Here is a 20,509-nt window from a genome sequence, read left to right as displayed (position 1 = left end):
TTCCTAGACCAGTTAACCCACTGTTCCTAGACCAGTTAACCCACTGTTCCTAGACCAGTTAACCCACTGTTCCTAGACCAGTTAACCCACTGTTCCTAGACCAGTTAACCCACTGTTCCTAGACCAGTTAACCCACTGTTCCTAGACCAGTTAACCCACTGTTCCTAGACCAGTTAACCCACTGTTCCTAGACCAGTTAACCCACTGTTCCTAGACCAGTTAACCCACTGTTCCTAGACCAGTTAACCCACTGTTCCTAGACCAGTTAACCCACTGTTCCTAGACCAGTTAACCCACTGTTCCTAGACCAGTTAACCCACTGTTCCTAGACCAGTTAACCCACTGTTCCTAGACCAGTTAACCCACTGTTCCTAGACCAGTTAACCCACTGTTCCTAGACCAGTTAACCCACTGTTCCTAGACCAGTTAACCCACTGTTCCTAGACCAGTTAACCCACTGTTCCTAGACCAGTTAACCCACTGTTCCTAGACCAGTTAACCCACTGTTCCTAGACCAGTTTACCCAGTGTTCCTCGGGTGTCATTGTAAATAAGAATTTGTTTTTAACTGACTTGCCTAAGTTAATTAAATAAAGGTTAAATAAAAAAATATCTCAATTTGTTTGATTAAAATTATACTTCCTTCAAATTCAATTCAAATTATACTTCCTGTGGGGTGTGGCCAAATAAAATGTAATTCAAATTCATTGTTTGAATTCAATTAAATTCAGAATGAACCCCAGCCCTTCAGTCCATCTTGTATTTCCAGCTTCATCGTACCTGATACTTCTACCCCATAACGTTACATCTCTCTTCCCCCATAATTCTACCTCTCTCTCTCTCTACCCCCTACCTCTATCTCTCTACTCCCTATCTCTCTACTCTCTACCCTCTACCTCTCTACTCCCTACCTCTCTCTCTCTACTCCCTACCTCTCTCTCTCTACCCCCTACCTCTCTCTCTCTACCCCCTACCTCTCTCTCTCTACCTCTATCTCTCTACTCTCTACCCTCTACCTCTACCTCTCTACCCCTACCTCTCTACCTCTATCTCTCTACCTCTCTACCCCTACCCTTACCTCTCTCTCTCTCTTTCTACCTCCTACCTCGCTCTCTAACCCCTACCTCTAATACTTAAGACAGTTTAACAAGCTGGAAACTGGTCATCAGACACACATGAGAGCACTAATGTGGAATGGGAAACTGAGCATTGAATCGCTACAAAGTGAGAAGAGGAAGTAGGGTTTAATCAGAGAGATAGATAGAGGCCTCTAGTGCCCAGAAGCCTGTGTTAGATATGGGGGCAGCGCCATTGAGGACTTTCATCATTTTGAAGTAGTACACTGGGTGAGAGTTCCTATGGGTTAAGGAAGGACCACGTAATTCCATCCAGGTCATTAGGAGGGATCAGCCAATGAATTATACATGTGAGCAAAACATTCCACAGCTGCAGGTGGCAGAAAATAGTGAACCTTGGCTTTAATCCCTGTTCAAACAACACCCCCTCAGGTTGTTTACCAACTCATACAAGTAGTAGAAGAAGACCGATCTGGAAAGTTATTATAACACTGTCTAATCCAATCTGTCTCTCTCTCCCTGTCTCTCCCTGTCTCTCTCTCTCTCTCCCTGTCTCTCTGTCTCCCTCTGTCTCCCTCTCTCTCTCTCTCTCTCTCTCTCTCTCTCTCTCTCTCTCTCTCTCTCTCTCTCTCTCTCTCTCTCTCTCTCCCCCCCCCCCTCAGGTGCAGACTGTCTGATGGGAGTGTACCTGTTCTTTGTCGGTGTGTTTGATGTGAAGTTCCGAGGGGAGTACAATCGTAACGCTCTCCTGTGGATGGAGAGTGTGGAATGTCGAACCATCGGATTCCTGGCTATGCTCTCCTCAGAGGTGAATTAACTTGGGCACACACACACACACACACACACACACACACACACACACACACACACGTGTCCTGTCTCCTGGGCCAACTCAAAATGTTTTTAATATATTTCCTCTCCCAATAAATGTGTTCCAAATGGCACTCTGTTCCCTATATAGTCCACTACTTTAGGGGGCCATTTAGGAGGCAGGGGGCCATTTAGGAGGCAGGGGGCCATTTAGGAGGCAGGGGGCCATTTAGGAGGCAGGGGTCCATTTAGGAGACAGGGGTCCATTTAGGAGGCAGGGGGCCATTTAGGAGGCAGGGGTCCATTTAGGAGGCAGGGGTCCATTTAGGAGGCAGGGGTCCATTTAGGAGACAGGGGGCCATTTAGGAGGCAGGGGGGCATTTAGGAGGCAGGGGGCCATTTAGGAGGCAGGGGGGGCATTTAGGAGGCAGGGGGGCCATTTAGGAGGCAGGGGGGCCATTTAGGAGGCAGGGGGGCCATTTAGGAGGCAAAGGGCCATTTAGGAGGCAGGGGGCCATTTAGGAGGCAGGAGGATCACTCTGTTCTAGCAGCCTGAGTCCCTTTAGACAGACAGACAGAGACAGACAGACAGACAGACAGACAGACAGACAGACAGACAGACACGGACGGGCGGGCGGGCGGGCGGGCAGACAGACAGCCATTTAGGATGCAGGGGGTCCATTTAGGAGGCAGGGGGCCATTTGGAGGCAGGGGTCCATTTAGGAGGCAGGGGTCCATTTAGGAGGCTGGGGTCCATTTAGGAGGCAGGAGGCAATTTAGGAGGCAGGGGGCCATTTAGGAGGCAGGGGGTCCATTTAGGAGGCAGGGGGCCATTTAGGAGGCAGGGGGCCATTTAGGAGGCAGGGGGCCATTTAGGAGGCAGGGGGCCATTTAGGAGGCAGGGGGCCATTTAGGAGGCAGGGGGGGCATTTAGGAGGCAGGGGGCCATTTAGGAGGCAGGGTTCCATTTAGGAGGCAGGGGGCCATTTAGGAGGCAGGGGGCCATTTAGGAGGCAGGGGGCCATTTAGGAGACAGGGGGCCATTTAGGAGGCAGGGGTCCATTTAGGAGGCAGGGGTCCATTTAGGAGGCAGGGTGCCATTTAGGAGGCAGGGGGTCCATTTAGGAGGCAGGGGGCCATTTGGAGGCAGGGGTCCATTTAGGAGGCAAGGGTCCATTTAGGAGGCAGGGGTCCATTTAGGAGGCAGGAGGCAATTTAGGAGGCAGGGGGGCCATTTAGGAGGCAGGGGGGGCATTTAGGAGGCAGGGGGGCCATTTAGGAGGCAAGGGGCCATTTAGGAGGCAGGGGGCCATTTAGGAGGCAGGAGGATCACTCTGTTCTAGCAGCCTGAGTCCCTTTAGACAGACAGACAGAGACAGACAGACAGACAGACAGACAGACAGACAGACAGACAGACAGACAGACAGACAGACAGACAGACAGACAGACAGACAGACAGACAGACAGACAGACAGAGAGAGAGAGAGACAGACAGGCAGAGAGACAGACGGAGACAGACAGACAGACAGACAGGCAGACAGACAGACACGGGCCGGCGGACAGACAGACAGACAGACAGACAGACAGACAGACAGACATTTAGGAGGCAGGGGGTCCATTTAGGAGGCAGGGGGCCATTTGGAGGCAGGGGTCCATTTAGGAGGCAGGGGTCCATTTAGGAGGCAGGAGGCAATTTAGGAGGCAGGGGGGCCATTTAGGAGGCAGGGGGGCCATTTAGGAGGCAGGAGGATCACTCTGTTCTAGCAGCCTGAGTCCCTTCAGACAGACAGACAGACGGACGGACGGACGGACGGACGGACGGACGGACGGACGGACGGACGGACGGACAGGCAGACAGACAGAGTGTAGGGTGCTGTCCTGTCTGAGCTGTTGTAATCCTGTTCCAGGTATCAGTTCTGCTGCTGACCTATCTGACTCTGGAGAAGTTTCTGGTCATAGTGTTTCCCTTCAGTCACCTGAGACCTGGAAAACTGCAGACTGCGGTAAGTCACACTACATGCACCCGCTATAACGCTACTTAAACCTGGTAATAACAAGGTCATAAACAGGTTATAACTTACAACCAGACCAACTACAAACTGTGGTGCCTAAACAGTACTTAAAACTGGTATAACAGGTCGTAAACATGTCATTACCACAGGAAGCTGACACAACAGTCCCATTTTGAAATCTCGTAGATCGATACATTGCACTCTTTTTGTTTATAAAGCCTTCCGGCGTAAACTTCCACCGTACCTGGTCTCAGGGATGGCTAACTCTGACGGCTAACTCTGACGGCTAACTCCGACGGCTAACTCCGACGGCTAACTCCGACGGCTAACTCCGACGTAACTCCGACGGCTAACTCCGACGGCTAACTCCGACGGCTAACTCCGACGGCTAACTCCGACGGCTAATTCTGACGGCTAACTCCGACGGCTAACTCCGACGGCTAACTCCGACTGCTAACTCCGACGGCTAACTCCGACGGCTAACTCCGACTGCTAACTCCGACGGCTAACTCCGACGGCTAACTCTGACGGCTAATTCTGACTGCTAACTCCGACGGCTAACTCCGACGGCTAACTCTGACGGCTAATTCTGACGGCTAACTCCGACTGCTAACTCCGACGGCTAACTCCGACGGCTAACTCCGACGGCTAACTCCGACGGCTAATTCTGACGGCTAACTCCGACTGCTAACTCCGACTGCTAACTCCGACTGCTGACTCCGACTGCTGACTCCGACGGCTAACTCCGACGGCTAACTCCGACGGCTAACTCCGACTGCTAACTCTGACTGCTAACTCTGACTGCTAACTCCGACTGCTAACTCCGACTGCTAACTCCGACTGCTAACTCCGACGGCTAACTCCGACGGCTAACTCCGACGGCTAACTCCGACGGCTAACTCCGACGGCTAACTTCGACGGCTAACTCCGACGGCTAACTCCGACGGCTAACTCTGGAGATCCCTTCGATCTCCACTGAAAACCTGCTTTTTTATTCTAGTTCTGTTCTATTCTGTTCTATTTTATTCTAGTATGTTCTGTTCTATTCTGTTCTATTCTATTCTAGTATGTTCTGTTCTATTCTGTTCTATTCTATTCTAGTATGTTCTGTTCTATTCTGTTCTATTCTATTCTAGTATGTTCTGTTCTATTCTATTCTAGTATGTTCTGTTCTATTCCATTCTAGTATGTTCTGTTCTATTCTGTTATATTCTATTCTAGTATGTTCTGTTCTATTCTGTTCTATTCTATTCTAGTATGTTCTGTTCTATTCCATTCTAGTATGTTCTGTTCTATTCTGTTCTATTTTATTCTAGTATGTTCTATTCTATTCTAGTATGTTCTGTTCTATTCTGTTCTATTTTATTCTAGTATGTTCTACTCTTCTGTTCTATTCTGTCCTATTATATTATGTTATAGTATATTCTAATATGTTCAGTTCTGTTATATTATGGTATGTTCTGTTATATTCTGTTCCATTCTATTCTATTGTATTCTATTCTACGGTATCCAGTGTACTTTAATGCTACCATCTCCTCCCACTAGGTGGTGCTGTTATCTATCTGGGTGCTGGGGTTCATCATCGCCGTGGTTCCCCTGATGAACGAGGACCTGTTTGGGAACTACTATGGTCGTAACGGGGTCTGCTTCCCCCTACACTCGGACAGACAGGAGAAGCCCATTGCTAAAGCATACTCTATCGGCATATTCCTGGGTACGGTGTGTGTGTGGTACAGCACTGCTGTGCTTGTTGGGTAAAGGGATGCTTGTTGGGTAAAGGGATGCTTGTTGGGTAAAGGGATGCTTGTTGGGTAAAGGGATGCTTGTTGGGTAAAGGGATGCTTGTTGGGTAAAGGGATGCTGGTTGGGTAAATCGATGCTTGTTGGGTAAATCGATGCTTGTTGGGTAAAGGGATGCTTGTTGGGTAAAGGGATGCTTGTTGGGTAAAGGGATGCTTGTTGGGTAAAGGGATGCTTGTTGGGTAAAGGGATGCTTGTTGGGTAAAGGGATGCTTGTTGGGTAAAGGGATGCTTGTTGGGTAAAGGGATGCTTGTTGGGTAAAGGGATGCTTGTTGGGTAAAGGGATGCTTGTTGGGTAAAGGGATGCTTGTTGGGTAAATCGATGCTTGTTGGGTAAAGGGATGCTTGTTGGGTAAAGGGATGCTTGTTGGGTAAAGGGATGCTTTTTGGGTAAATCGAAGCTTGTTGGGTAAATCAATGCTTGTTGGGTAAATCGATGCTTGTTGGGTAAAGGGATGCTTGTTGGGTAAAGGGATGCTTTTTGGGTAAATCGATGCTTATTGGGTAAATCGATGATTGTTGGGTAAAGGGATGCTTGTTGGGTAAATTATTCTCTGGATTCTCTTTGTGTTGGGCCCTGCAGTACTTCTCTCATGCGCACGTGTATGACTTTCCCCATTTTGAAGTAGTCAACTGGGTGAGACTTCCTCTTGGTTAAGGAAGGATCACATAATTCAATCCAGGTCATTAGGAGGGATCAGCCAATGAATTATACATGTGAGCAAAACATTCCATAACTGCAGGTGGCAGAAAATAGTCAACCTTGGCTTTTATCCCTGTTCAAACAACACCCTCCAGGTGGCAGTATGCACCCCCTCAGGTTGTTTACCAACTCATACAAGTAGTAGAAGAAGACCGATCTGGAAAGTTATTATAACACTGTCTAATCCAATCTATCTCTCTCTCTCTCTTTCTCTCTCTCTCTCTGTCTCTGTCTCTCTCTCTGTCTCTCTTGCGTCTCTCTCTCTCTCTCTCTCTCTCTCTCTCTCTCTCTCTCTCTCTCTCTCTCTCTCTCTCTCTCTCTCTCTCTCTCTCTCTCTCTCTCTCTCTCTCTCTCTCTCTCTCTCTCTCTATATATATATATATATATATAGGTCTGAACCTGGCAGCGTTCCTAGTGATCGTGTTCTCCTACTCCTCCATGTTCTACTCCATCTACAAGACTGGTATAAACGCTACAGGTAAAGAAAAAATAAAGTTTCATTTCTCCAGAACCATATCTCTAACAGGCTGTTCTGTTCCAGACCTGAGGAGCAGGCTACTTAGATACGTGTCTGTAGCTAACAGGCTGTTCTGTTACAGACCTGAGGAGCAGGCTACTTAGAGACGTGTCTGTAGCTAACAGGCTGTTCTGTTACAGACCTGAGGAGCAGGCTACTTAGAGACGTGTCTGTAGCTAACAGGCTGTTCTGTTTCAGACCTGAGGTGCAGGCTACACAGGGACGTGTCTGTAGCTAACAGGCTGTTCTGTTACAGACCTGAGGAGCAGGCTACACAGAGACGTGGCTGTAGCTAACAGGCTGTTCTGTTACAGACCTGAGGAGCAGGCTACACAGGGACGTGTCTGTAGCTAACAGGCTGTTCTGTTACAGACCTGAGGAGCAGGCTACACAGGGACGTGTCTGTAGCTAACAGGCTGTTCTGTTTCAGACCTGAGGAGCAGGCTACACAGGGACGTGGCTGTAGCTAACAGGCTGTTCTGATACAGACCTGAGGAGCAGGCTACACAGGGACGTGTCTGTAGCTAACAGGCTGTTCTGTTACAGACCTGAGGAGCAGGCTACACAGGGACGTGTCTGTAGCTAACAGGCTGTTCTGTTTCAGACCTGAGGTGCAGGCTACACAGAGACGTGTCTGTAGCTAACAGGCTGTTCTGTTACAGACCTGAGGAGCAGGCTACACAGGGACGTGTCTGTAGCTAACAGGCTGTTCTGTTACAGACCTGAGGAGCAGGCTACACAGAGACGTGGCTGTAGCTAACAGGCTGTTCTGTTACAGACCTGAGGAGCAGGCTACACAGGGACGTGTATGTAGCTAACATGTTGTTCTGTTACAGACCTGAGGAGCAGGCTACACAGAGACGTGTCTGTAGCTAACATGTTGTTCTGTTACAGATCTGAGGAGCAGGCTACACAGGGACATGTCTGTAGCTAACAGGCTGTTCTGTTACAGACCTGAGGAGCAGGCTACACAGAGACGTGGCTGTAGCTAACAGGCTGTTCTGTTACAGACCTGAGGAGCAGGCTACACAGGGACGTGTCTGTAGCTAACATGTTGTTCTGTTACAGACCTGAGGAGCAGGCTACACAGGGACGTGGCTGTAGCTAACAGGCTGTTCTGTTACAGACCTGAGGAGCAGGCTACACAGGGACGTGGCTGTAGCTAACATGTTGTTCTGTTACAGACCTGAGGAGCAGGCTACACAGAGACGTGGCTGTAGCTAACAGGCTGTTCTGTTACAGACCTGAGGAGCAGGCTACACAGGGACGTGTCTGTAGCTAACATGTTGTTCTGTTACAGACCTGAGGAGCAGGCTACACAGGGACGTGTCTGTAGCTAACATGTTGTTCTGTTACAGACCTGAGGAGCAGGCTACACAGAGACGTGGCTGTAGCTAACATGTTGTTCTGTTACAGATCTGAGGAGCAGGCTACACAGGGACGTGGCTGTAGCTAACAGGCTGTTCTGTTACAGACCTGAGGAGCAGGCTACACAGAGACGTGGCTGTAGCTAACAGGCTGTTCTGTTACAGACCTGAGGAGCAGGCTACACAGGGACGTGTCTGTAGCTAACAGGCTGTTCTGTTACAGACCTGAGGAGCAGGCTACACAGAGACGTGGCTGTAGCTAACAGGCTGTTCTGTTACAGACCTGAGGAGCAGGCTACACAGGGACGTGTCTGTAGCTAACATGTTGTTCTGTTACAGACCTGAGGAGCAGGCTACACAGGGACGTGTATGTAGCTAACATGTTGTTCTGTTACAGACCTGAGGAGCAGGCTACACAGGGACGTGGCTGTAGCTAACAGGTTCTTCTTCATCGTCTTCTCTGACGCCCTCTGCTGGATCCCTATTTTCCTGGTCAAGACACTCTCCCTGCTGCAGGTCGAGATACCAGGTAAATACTGTCCCTGCTGCAGGTCGAGATACCAGGTAAATACTGTCCCTGCTGCAGGTCCAGATACCAGGTAAATGCTGTCCCTGCTGCAGGTCCAGATACCAGGTAAATACTGTCCCTGCTGCAGGTCCAGATACCAGGTAAATACTGTCCCTGCTGCAGGTCGAGATACCAGGTAAATACTGTCCCTGCTGCAGGTCGAGATACCAGGTAAATGCTGTCCCTGTTGCAGGTCCAGATACCAGGTAAATGCTGTCCCTGCTGCATGTCGAGATACCAGGTAAATACTGTCCCTGCTGCATGTCGAGATACCAGGTAAATGCTGTCCCTGCTGTAGGTTGAGATACCAGGTAAATGCTGTCCCTGCTGCATGTCGAGATACCAGGTAAATACTGTCCCTGCTGTAGGTTGAGATACCAGGTAAATACTGTCCCTGCTGCAGGTCGAGATACCAGGTAAATACTGTCCCTGCTGTAGGTTGAGATACCAGGTAAATGCTGTCCCTGCTGCAGGTCCAGATACCAGGTAAATACATCCCCTGTCCTAATTATGTAGGAAAACTAAGTACACACACCACACACACACACCACCCCTCCTACACCCACCTCTAACCAGGGGTGCAACAATCGGTTTTAGAAGTGGTGGGGACATTTCCCCTCCAGTCCCCATGTGAATGTTACGCCCCCTGCCTCTAACGATCTCTCCTTCCTCCAGGTACCATCTCATCCTGGGTGGTGATCTTCATATTACCCATCAACAGTGCCCTGAACCCCATCCTCTACACTCTGACTACCAGCTTCTTCAGAGAACAGGTTAGTAGCAGGACCAATGTGACTTTGTTCGAAAGGATTGTGCACTACAGGCCCCATAGGGCTCTGGTCTAAAGTAGTGCACTACAGGCCCCATAGGGCTCTGGTCAAAAGTAGTGCACTATATAGGTAATAGAGTGCTAAGTAGTGCACTATATAGGGAATAGGGTGCTAAGTAGTGCACTATAATAGGGAATAGGGTGCTAAGTAGTGCACTGTAATAGGGAATAGGGTGCTAAGTAGTGCACTATATAGGGAATAGGGTGCTAAGTAGTGCACTAAATAGGGAATAGGGTGCTATAGTAGTGCACTATTAAAGAATAGTAATAATACTGCGTTGTCTTGGCTGTGTGCTTAGGGTCGTTGTCTTGTTGGAAGGTGAACCTTCGCCCCAGTGTGAGGTCCTGAGGTTTTCATCAAGGATCTCTCTGTACTTTGCTCCGTTCATCTTTGCCTCAATCCTAACTAGTCTCCCAGTCCCTGCCACTGAAAAACATCCCCACAGCATGATGCTGCCACCACCATGCTTCACCGTAGGGATGGTGCCAGGTTTCCTTCAGATGTGATGCTTGGTATTCAGGCCAAAGATTTCAATCTTGGTTTCATCAGACCAGAGAATCTTGTTTCTCATGGTCTGAGAATCCTTTAGGTGCCTTTTTGCAAACTCCAAGCGGGCTGTCATGTGCCTTTTACTGAGGAGTGGCTTCCGTCTGGCCACTCTACCATAAAGGCCTGATTGGTGGAGTGCTGCAGAGAGGGTTGTCCTTCTGGAAGGTTCTCCCATCTCCACAGAGGAGCTCAAGAGCTCTGTCAGAGTGACCATTGTTGTGGAAATATTTAATCAAATATTTTTCAGATACCGGAACTTGTAAATTCAATTAGACTTTATTACAAAAGTAACAGAAGCCAAGCAATTCCATGGAATAACTGATCTCTCCAGTCTCAGGACTCAGCTTTTATACATGTTCACTCTTGCATAACATACATAATCACTCCTTTCTATGTAAATGATTAACCCGGTACATAACATGTCTTCCCGGTACGTAACACGTCTTCCCGGTACGTAACACGTCTTCCCGGTACGTAACACGTCTTCCCGGTACGTAACACGTCTTCCCGGTACGTAACACGTCTTCCCGGTACCTAACATGTCTCCCAAATACAGATGCATAGCTTGTGGTTCTAGTATAGATGAACTAAAGTGCATATTCAATGGTCTTCACATGTTCAAGTCTATGTTCCTTATGAATGTTTAACCCATATACGTCCAGTAGCCTTCACAAGAGCAGACATGGCCCAGAACGGTCAAGTCGACGTTGCCTCAAAGTGCCACATTCACATCGATTCTGCTTACGTTCTGTTTTTTGTACACGTCTAATGGTTTAACTCTATGTTGATCCAACTCGGTACACATACATGACCTTCATTCTGCTTACACGTGTCCAATAATTAACCCCGTATTGACTACTTCTGAGAAAACAGTATAGGTATTGGAAAATTCCCAAAGTCCTGGAAATTCTCCAACACCATCAGGTTCTTGGTCACCTGGTAGTCAGGCGTACTATGGTTGTGTCACGCAGTATATAAATACACTACAGTATATAAATACACTACAGTATATAAATACACTACAGTATATAAATACACTACAGTATATAAAGACACATACAGTATATAAATACACAACAGTATATAAATACACTACAGTATATAAATACACATACAGTATATAAATACACTACAGTATATAAATACACAACAGTATATAAATACACTACAGTATATAAATACACATACAGTATATAAATACACTACAGTATATAAATACACATATATAAATACACTACAGTATATAAATACACTACAGTATATAAATACACATACAGTATATAAATACACTACAGTATATAAATACACAAACAGTATATAAATACACTACAGTATATAAATACACTACAGTATATAAAGACACATACAGTATATAAAGACACATACAGTATATAAACACTACAGTATATAAAGACACATACAGTATATAAATACACTACAGTATATAAATACACTACAGTATATAAATACACTACGATACAGTACAATGTGTATTTATACATTTAACTATAATTTGTATTTTGCCTTTATTTACTGTAACCAGGTAAGTCATTGAGAACACATTCTCTTTTACAATAACGACCTGACAATGTATCTGAAAATTATAAAAAAAAAATATATATTTATTAATTCTGTCATCTGTTTTTAACAATTACAGGTGGAGGTTCTGCTGTGTCGTTGGCAGAGAAGGTCGACCCTGAACAGGAACAGGAAGAGTCTGACCTCTACTGTTTACATTGAGGACTCACGGAATACACTCAACCAGCCTCCAGCATACCTACCTACTGTACCCCGGCTATCACTGAATGATATGGATCCTCGCTATGGGTGAAGGGGAGGAAGGGCTGAGAGAGGACCCTCGCCATGGGAAAGAGGGAGTGAGAGTAGGGAATGAGAGAGGACCCTCGCCATGGGAAAGAGGGAGTGAGAGTAGGGAATGAGAGAGGACCCTCGCCATGGGAAAGAGGGAGTGAGAAAGAAGGAGGGAGAGTAGGGAATGAGAGAGGGAAAAAAAACGTCGCCCCCCCATGACCTATCTGCCCAGCATGTCTGATATGGATCCTTCGCTACCGGTGAGAGAGGACTAGACTGCTGCATACGAATAGCCCGTTAAGACCAGGGCTGTTCTGAAGAGGGCTGTTTTGAGACTAATGGATAGGGTTATTACTACCGCAAATGAAAATGCCCTTTGGTGGGACAATAACGATTCGTTCTGAAAAGAGCCAAGCACCTTCACTGGAGCAAACTCACCTCTTCCACAGTACCAATGACTGTGTCTCAAACGGTACACAGACCGTGTAGCAACCACCTGTTGGGACCGGGGCGGTCCTGGAGGATGGATGGTGTGTTTACATATGAACTCTTTGTCAACAAACCTCTCTTTGTTTGTTTGTACATATTCTACTCAATTGTGTGTTTCTTTAACCTTCTAGATCAGTGTTTCCTGGTAGTCTGAAACAAATATACTTTGAAACAAAAAGTATTCACCTCACACACATACGTGGTTACGGGCTTAAAAAAAAAGACGATTCCTGTACCGTGTCAGATATAGAGTTGAAATGTCTTACATTTTTGAGTTTGCATCCCAGTATTACACTTGATATACATCACAGAAGACTGAAAAATAACCAAAACCGTTTGACATAGAAACATCGGATTTATCGGCTTACAAAATATATTAAATGTTTATTAATTATGAAAATTATGAAACATATTGATAACATTCCAGCCCATGGCGCCACTAGATGGCGCTGTTTGACTGCAGGAACTAGTGAACTTTCTCCCTTAGTTGCAAATGGCACCCGGTTTCCTAAGTAAGGCATTACTTTTGACCAGGGCCCACAGTAGTGCACCTTATAGGGAACAGAGTGCTATTTGGGATACGTCCCTGGTTCTCTGTTCTTTTACTGACTCCTTACCTGGAATGACCTGTCTGTGTGCTGTACATTTTCAGCTGTATCTCAGCCGTCCATATTGTAACCTTAGCTGACTCTGGGTCGGTGCTATGTGTGTATTACGTCTCACTTTACATGCGACTGTACATAAGTAGCTTTGTCCGAGGAAGAACGGCTCACAGGACAGGAGCCTATCCCCTGGTTCTGTAGAGTGGAGCAGCTTCAACGTACATCCTTACAGGAAAATCACATGACTTTAGATGTGGAAAACCACATGACTTTACATGTGAAATCATATGTTTTCGGGAACACTTCACATGATATTTCACGTGTTTTTGGAACACTTCACGTGATGATATTTCACATTTAGTTTCAAGTGGATTTCCACATAACCTTTCACATGAAGTGTCACATGTGGATTCAATTTATCACGTGAGATTCACAAGCCCGAAAAACAAAGATGAGTCGTTATGATAAACGCACAGTGTTTTCAACTTAAACACAGGACACATTTTGTCATCCATGGCTACATGGTGTATGTTTATTTATACAGTCATTAATATTCAACTGGGATTTGAACTCACAACCTCTTGGTTCACAGCATGCCAGTCTTCCTGCTACGCCACCACGTCCGTGTCAATTACTGATTTCAACTGTATTGCTACACTTTGGACTTCAAAGTAAATCTGAGTTTAGTTAATAAGGATCGGTGTTCCGCTAGCGGGACAACTTCCGGTGAAACTGGATTGCGCGCAATTCAAGGAAATATTCATAAATATTATGGATTTTAAACATTTACTGTATGTACATATAATTGTCTTATATCGGCTGAAAGCTTAAATTATTGTTAATCTAACTGCACTGTCCGATTTACAGTAGCTATTACAGTGAAAACATGCCATGCGATTGTTTGAGGACGGCGCCCCACGTCAAAATATTTTTCCACCGGCACAGGTTTCATACATTCACATACAACGATAAAATATTAATTTCCTTTTTGAAAATCTTCCTCTGATTTGTCATCCAAAGGGTCCCAGCTATAACATGTAGTGTAATTTTGTTAGATAAAATCCTTCTTTATATCCCAAAAAGTCTGGTTAGTTGGCGCCATCGATTTGAGTAATCCACTCGTTCAACATGCAGAGAAAGGAATCTGAAAATCAACCCCTAAACTTTGTTTCAACAAGTCAAAATAAGTTTCTATTTACTCCTCAGATACCCTCAAATGTAATCAAACTATAATATTTCTTACGGAAACAAGTATGTTCAATAGGAAACCAATTTTAGCAGGTGCGTAATGTCTTCATGGCGCGCACAAATACGAATTTCCAAGACTGTGTCCCTCTACTATTTCTTATTTGTTTTTGTAGTTACAAGCCTGAAACCTTGAACATAGACTGCTGACACCCTGTGGAAGCCATAGGAATTGCATCCAGGGAGCTAATTTTCAATTTGACCTTTCTCTTGAATTTCTAAGAGGATGGTCTCTCCAAAAAAAATCTGGTTGGTTTTTCTTTGGATTTTCTCCTACCATATCTATTGTGTTATATTCTCCTACATTATTTGAACATTTCTACAAACGTCAAAGTGTTTTCTTTCCAATGGTACCAATTATATGCATATCCTGGCTTCAGGGCCTGAGCTACAGGCAGTTTACTTTGGGCACGTCATTCAGACAGGAAGTGGAGAAAAAAGGGGCATAGCCCTAAGAAGTTTAAAAGGTGTATATTCTACAGTCCACGTGTCTGTCTGTCACTGTATATTCTACAGTCCACATGTCTGTCTGTCACTGTATATTCTACAGTCCACATGTCTGTCTGTAACTGTATATTACACAGTCCACATGTCTGTCTGTAACTGTATATTCTACAGTCCACATGACTGTCTGTAACTGTATATTACACAGTCCACATGTCTGTCTGTAACTGTATATTCTACAGTCCACATGTCTGTCTGTCACTGTATATTACACAGTCCACATGTCTGTCTGTCACTGTATATTACACAGTCCACATGTCTGTCTGTAACTGTATATTACACAGTCCACATGTCTGTCTGTCACTGTATATTATACAGTCCACATGTCTGTCTGTAACTGTATATTATAGAGTCCACATGACTGTCTGTCACTGTATATTACACAGTCCACATGTCTGTCTGTAACTGTATATTATAGAGTCCACATGACTGTCTGTCACTGTATATTATACAGTCCACATGTCTGTCTGTAACTGTATATTATACAGTCCACATGTCTGTCTGTCACTGTATATTATATATATATATAAAATACCCCATAAAGACAAAGCAGAAACAGGTTTTATTTTTATTTAGCTAATTTATATATATTTAAAAAAATGAAATATAACATTTACATAAGTATTCAGACCCTTTACTCAGTACTTTGTTGACGCACCTTTGGCAGCGATTACAGCCTCGAGTCTTCTTGGGTATGACGCTACAAGCTTGAAACACCTGTATTTGGGGAGTTTCTCCCATTCTTCTCTGCAGATCCTCTCAAGCTCTGTCAGGTTGGATGGGGAGCGTCGCTACACAGCTATTTTGAGGTCTCTCCAGATATTTTTGATCTCGTTCAAGTCCGGGCTCTGGCTGGGCCACTCAAGGACAGTCCCGAAGCCACTCCTGCGTTGTCTTGGAAATGTTTGCTTAGGTTTGTTGTCCTGTTGGAAGGTGAACCTTCATCACAGTCAGGTCCTGAGCGCTCTGGAGCAGGTTTTCATCCAGTATCTCTCTGTACTTTGCTCCGTTCATCTTTCCCTCAATCCTGACTATTCTCCCAGTCCCTGCCTCTGAAAAACATCCCCACAGCATGATGCTGCCACCACCATGCTTCACTGTAGGCATGGTGCCAGGTTTTCTCCAGACGTGACGCTTGGCATTCAGGCCAAATAGTTCAATCTTGGTTTCATCAGACCAGAGAATCTTGTTTCTCATGGTCTGAGAGTCCTTTAGATGCCTTTTGGCAAACTCCAAACAGGCTGTCATGTACCTTTTGATGAGGAGTGGCTTCCATCTGGCCACTCTACCACAAAGGTCTAATTTAGTGGAGTGCTGCAGAGATGGTTGTCCTTCTGGAAAGTTTTCCCATCTCCGCAGAGGAACTCTGGAGCTTTGTCAGAGTGACCATTAGTAAGACCATTAGGTTCTTGGTCACCTCCCTGACCAAGGCCCTTCCCCCCCGATTGCTCAGTTCTTGGTGGTTCCAAACTTCTTCCATTAAATAATGGAGGCCACTGGAGTTCCTTCAATACTACTGACATGTTTTGTTCCAGATCTGTGCCTCGACACAATCCTGTCTCGGAGCTCTACGGACAATTCCTTTGACCTCATGGCTTGGTTTTTTGCTCTGACAATTCACTGTCAACTGTATGACCTTATAGAGACAGGCGTGTGCCTTTCCAAATCATGTACAATCACATTACATTTACCACAGGTGGACTCGAAGTTGTAGAAACATCTCAAGGATGATCAATGGTAACAGGATGCACCTGAGCTCAATTTTCAGTCTCACAGCAAAGGGTCTGAATACTAATGTTTTTTAATTTTTTATATACATTTCCCAAATGTCTAAAAACCTGTTCTGTTTCATCATTATTTATTATTATTATTATGATGATGAGGAAATATGTAATTTAATCAATTTTATAATAAAGCTGTAACTTAAAATGCACATGTATTCTACATGACTGTCAGTGTTATGTTCTACAGTCTGTTAGGTTCTAAATGACTCAACGGACACTAGGAAAGCTTAACTTTTTCTTAGCTTTTCTTCCCAGAGGATCAATACAGCTGTATTAGACATGTTTCCACCACCACAAGTCGGGAAGTTGACATACACTTAGGTTGGAGTCATTAAAACTAAATTTTTCAACCACTCCACAAAATTCTTGTTAACAAACTATAGTTTTGGCAAGTCGGTTAGGACATCTACTGTGTGCATAACACAAGTCATTTTTCCAACAATTGTTTACAGACTGATTATTTCACTTATAATTCACTGTACTACAATTCCAGTGGGTCAGAAATTGACATACACTAAGTTGACTGTGCCTTTAAACAGCTTGGAAAATTCCAGAAGATGATGTCATGGCTTTAGACGCTTCTGATAGGCTAAATTACAAACTTTTGAGTCAATCGAAGGTGTACCTGTGGATGTATTTCAAGGCCTACCTTCAAACTTAGTGCCTCTATGCTTGACATCATGGGAAAATCAAAAGAAATCAGCCAAGACCTATATCCACAGTAAAACAAGTCCTATATCGACATAACTTGAAAGGCCACTCAGCAAGGAAGAAGCCACTGCTCAAAAACCACCATAAAAAAGCCAGACTACGGTTTGCAACTGCACATGGTGAGAAAGATTGTACTTTTTGTAGAATTGTCCTCTGGTCTGATGGAACAAAAATAGAACTGTTTGGCCATAATAACCATCGTTATGTTTGGAGGAAAAAGGGGGAAACTGCAAGCCAAAGAACACCATCCCAACCGTGAAGCACGGGGGTGGCAGCATCATGTTGTGGGGGTGCTTTGCTGCAGGAGGGACTGGTGCACTTCACAAAATAGATGGCATCATGAGAAAGGAAAATTATGTGGATATATTGAAGCAACATATCAAGACATCAGCCAGGAAGTTAAAGCTTGGTCACAAATGGGTCTTCCAAATGGACAATGACCCCAAGCATACTTCCAAAGTTGTGTCAAAATGGCTTAAGGACAACAGAGTCAAGGTATTGGAGTGGCCATCACAAAGCCCTGACCTCAATCCTATAGAACATTTGTGGGCAGAACTGAAAAAGCGTGTGCGAGCAAGGAGGCCTACAAACCTGACTCAGTTACACCAGCTCTGTCAGGAGGAATGGGCCAAAATTCACCCAACTTATTGTGGAAAGCTTGTGGAAGGCTACCCGAAACGTTTGGCCCAAGTTAAACAATTTAAAGGCAATGCTACCAAATACTAATTGAGTGTATGTAAACGTCTGACCAACTGGGAATGTGATGAAAGAAATAAAAGCTGAAATAAAACATTCTCTCTACTATTATTCTGACATTTCACATTCTTAAAATAAAGTGGTGATCCTAACTGACCTAAGACAGGGAGTTTTTACTAGGATTAAATGTCAGGAATTGTGAAAAACTGAGTTTAAATGTATTTGGCGAAGGTGTATGTAAACTTCCAACTTCCAACTGTAATAAACCATTGTTTCTCCCTTAAGGGGATCTGACCTGACCTCAACCCCCTTGTTGTCTAATCCTGTGACTTCCTCCCGTCCACTGTGGTAGTTAAGGTTACATATAGGGACAGATATAATACCATAGAGCAAAGACATGTGAACATCAGACCACAGGAGGAGAAGGTGACACTTAAGTGCATTTGCTATTCTGGAAAGGGCAGAGATTAGATAGAGCGGAACAAACATAAGTATAAATGCAAAGGCCATAAATGCTAAGGATAAGCTGGACATACTAATGTTGGAGGAACACACAGTCTACTAGTCCTAATAAGGGCAAACATACCGAAGAGCACACCAAGCTAAAAACATAAATACAAAGACCAAAGACACATTAGCTGGACAAATATTATTTTTAGGACACGAAAGGGTACTGTCACCATTATAATCTAATCAAAAGCAGATATGGGGCGTTATTGGGCGTGAACAAACAGGAAGCTTAAACTAAAAGATAATGGTGGCAGATGAACTGAGGGAGGTAACTTCATTTGCATGTGGGATGGACTCATATGTAAATAAGTACAGAGCGAGCGGGAGGGAAGTTGGTTCGTCCGCGGACGGCTTCTGATATTTCTGTATTAAAAGCCTTTATTGAATTAAGACGATTTTCCACGACGCCACCCAGCACCATCCACCACCATCTGGCTCAACATGAACTTCTGAGGGTAAAAACCAGTCTCACTCCTCAGATACTGTTAGTTCTGAGTATAACAAGTATTCCAACATTAACTCAGTGCGTCACTACAGACCCTGGTTCGATTCCAGGCTGTATCACAGTGCTAGTCCAACATTAACCACAGAATCTAACAAGTCTGTCTGTCAGTGTATATTCTACATGACTGTGTACTAATGTCTATCTGAAAGTCAGAAGGACGGTACGAGAAGAGGGATCTGTTACACAACGAATAAAACAATAAAAAACATGTCTGAATGTTTGTGTAGACTATGAAATATATATATAAAAATATATACTATTTGGGAATTTATGTTGTTCATATGTGAAAATGTAAGTCAAAAGGTGATGCACGACTGTGTATTGATTGAGTTTATTGAAGATAAACTGAAAATCTTCTTTATGATCTGTTTTTCTCCTGAGCCCCTCATTATATTCACCCGAGTGGCGCATCGGTCTTAAGGCACTGCAACTCAGTGCTAGAGGCGTCACTACAGACCCTGGTTCGATTCCAGGCTGTATCACAGCGGTCTTAAGGCACTGCAACTCAGTGCTAGAGGCGTCACTACAGACCCTGGTTCGATTCCAGGCTGAATCACAACCAGCCGTGATTGGGAGTCCCATAGGGCGTCGCACAATTGGCCCAGCGTCGTCCGGGTTAAGGTTTGGCCCGGGGGGTTAGGCCGTCATTGTAAATAAGAATTTGTTCTTAACTGACTTGCCTAGTTAAATAAAGGGTTAACACATTTTTTTAACTAGAATCCACAGCTTGGGGTCAGACCAGAGGTGTAGCTTCTTGTCTGACCATTCTCTCAGTGTTGCCCAGGTGACATAACTGAACACTATAAACCATCTGGGTCAAAGTGGACCAGAATTTCCTCTCAACACCGCCATAGCTGAGACACTCAACTAACCGGTACCCACTGTATATAACCTCCACATTGACTAGGTACCGGTACCCCCTGTATATAGTCTCCACATTGACTCTGTACCGTAACACCCTGTATATAGTCTCCACATTGACTCTGTACCGTAACACCCTGTATATAGTCTCCACATTGACTCTGTACCGGTACCCCCTGTATATAGCCTCCACATTGACTCTGTACCATTACACCTTGTATATAGCCTCCACATTGACTCTGTACCGGTACCCCCTGTATATAGTCTCCACATTGACTCTGTACCGGTACCCCCTGTATATAGCCTCCACATTGACTCTGTACCGGTACCCCCTGTATATAGCCTCCACATTGACTCTGTACCGGTACCCCCCTGTATATAGCCTCCACATTGACTCTGTACCGGTACCCCCTGTATATAGCCTCCACATTGACTCTGTACCATAACACCCTGTATATAGTCTCCACATTGACTCTGTACCGGTACCCCCTGTATATAGCCTCCACATTGACTCTGTACCGGTACCCCCTGTATATAGCCTCCACATTGACTCTGTAC

At 45.0% G+C, this 20,509-nt stretch overlaps 1 protein-coding gene across 1 annotated transcript in view; it reads left to right on the top strand.

Moving 5' to 3' along the window:
- Positions 1 to 14,916, top strand: part of LOC139537932 (relaxin receptor 2-like) — a 145,249-nt gene extending 130,333 nt beyond the window's left edge. The window contains exons 15-21 of the mRNA XM_071339832.1: positions 1,738 to 1,883; positions 3,793 to 3,888; positions 5,443 to 5,611; positions 6,793 to 6,879; positions 8,683 to 8,814; positions 9,529 to 9,626; positions 11,890 to 14,916. Coding sequence (XP_071195933.1) covers positions 1,738 to 1,883; positions 3,793 to 3,888; positions 5,443 to 5,611; positions 6,793 to 6,879; positions 8,683 to 8,814; positions 9,529 to 9,626; positions 11,890 to 12,063 — 902 coding nt within the window. The 3' untranslated portion in view covers positions 12,064 to 14,916. The remainder of the gene's footprint in view (positions 1 to 1,737; positions 1,884 to 3,792; positions 3,889 to 5,442; positions 5,612 to 6,792; positions 6,880 to 8,682; positions 8,815 to 9,528; positions 9,627 to 11,889) is intronic.
- The last annotated feature ends 5,593 nt before the right edge of the window (positions 14,917 to 20,509 follow it).

This window comes from Salvelinus alpinus, chromosome 13 (assembly GCF_045679555.1).
Source record: "Salvelinus alpinus chromosome 13, SLU_Salpinus.1, whole genome shotgun sequence".
In the NCBI taxonomy this organism is placed as follows: domain Eukaryota; kingdom Metazoa; phylum Chordata; class Actinopteri; order Salmoniformes; family Salmonidae; genus Salvelinus; species Salvelinus alpinus.
This window is presented reverse-complemented; position numbering and strand designations above follow the sequence as displayed.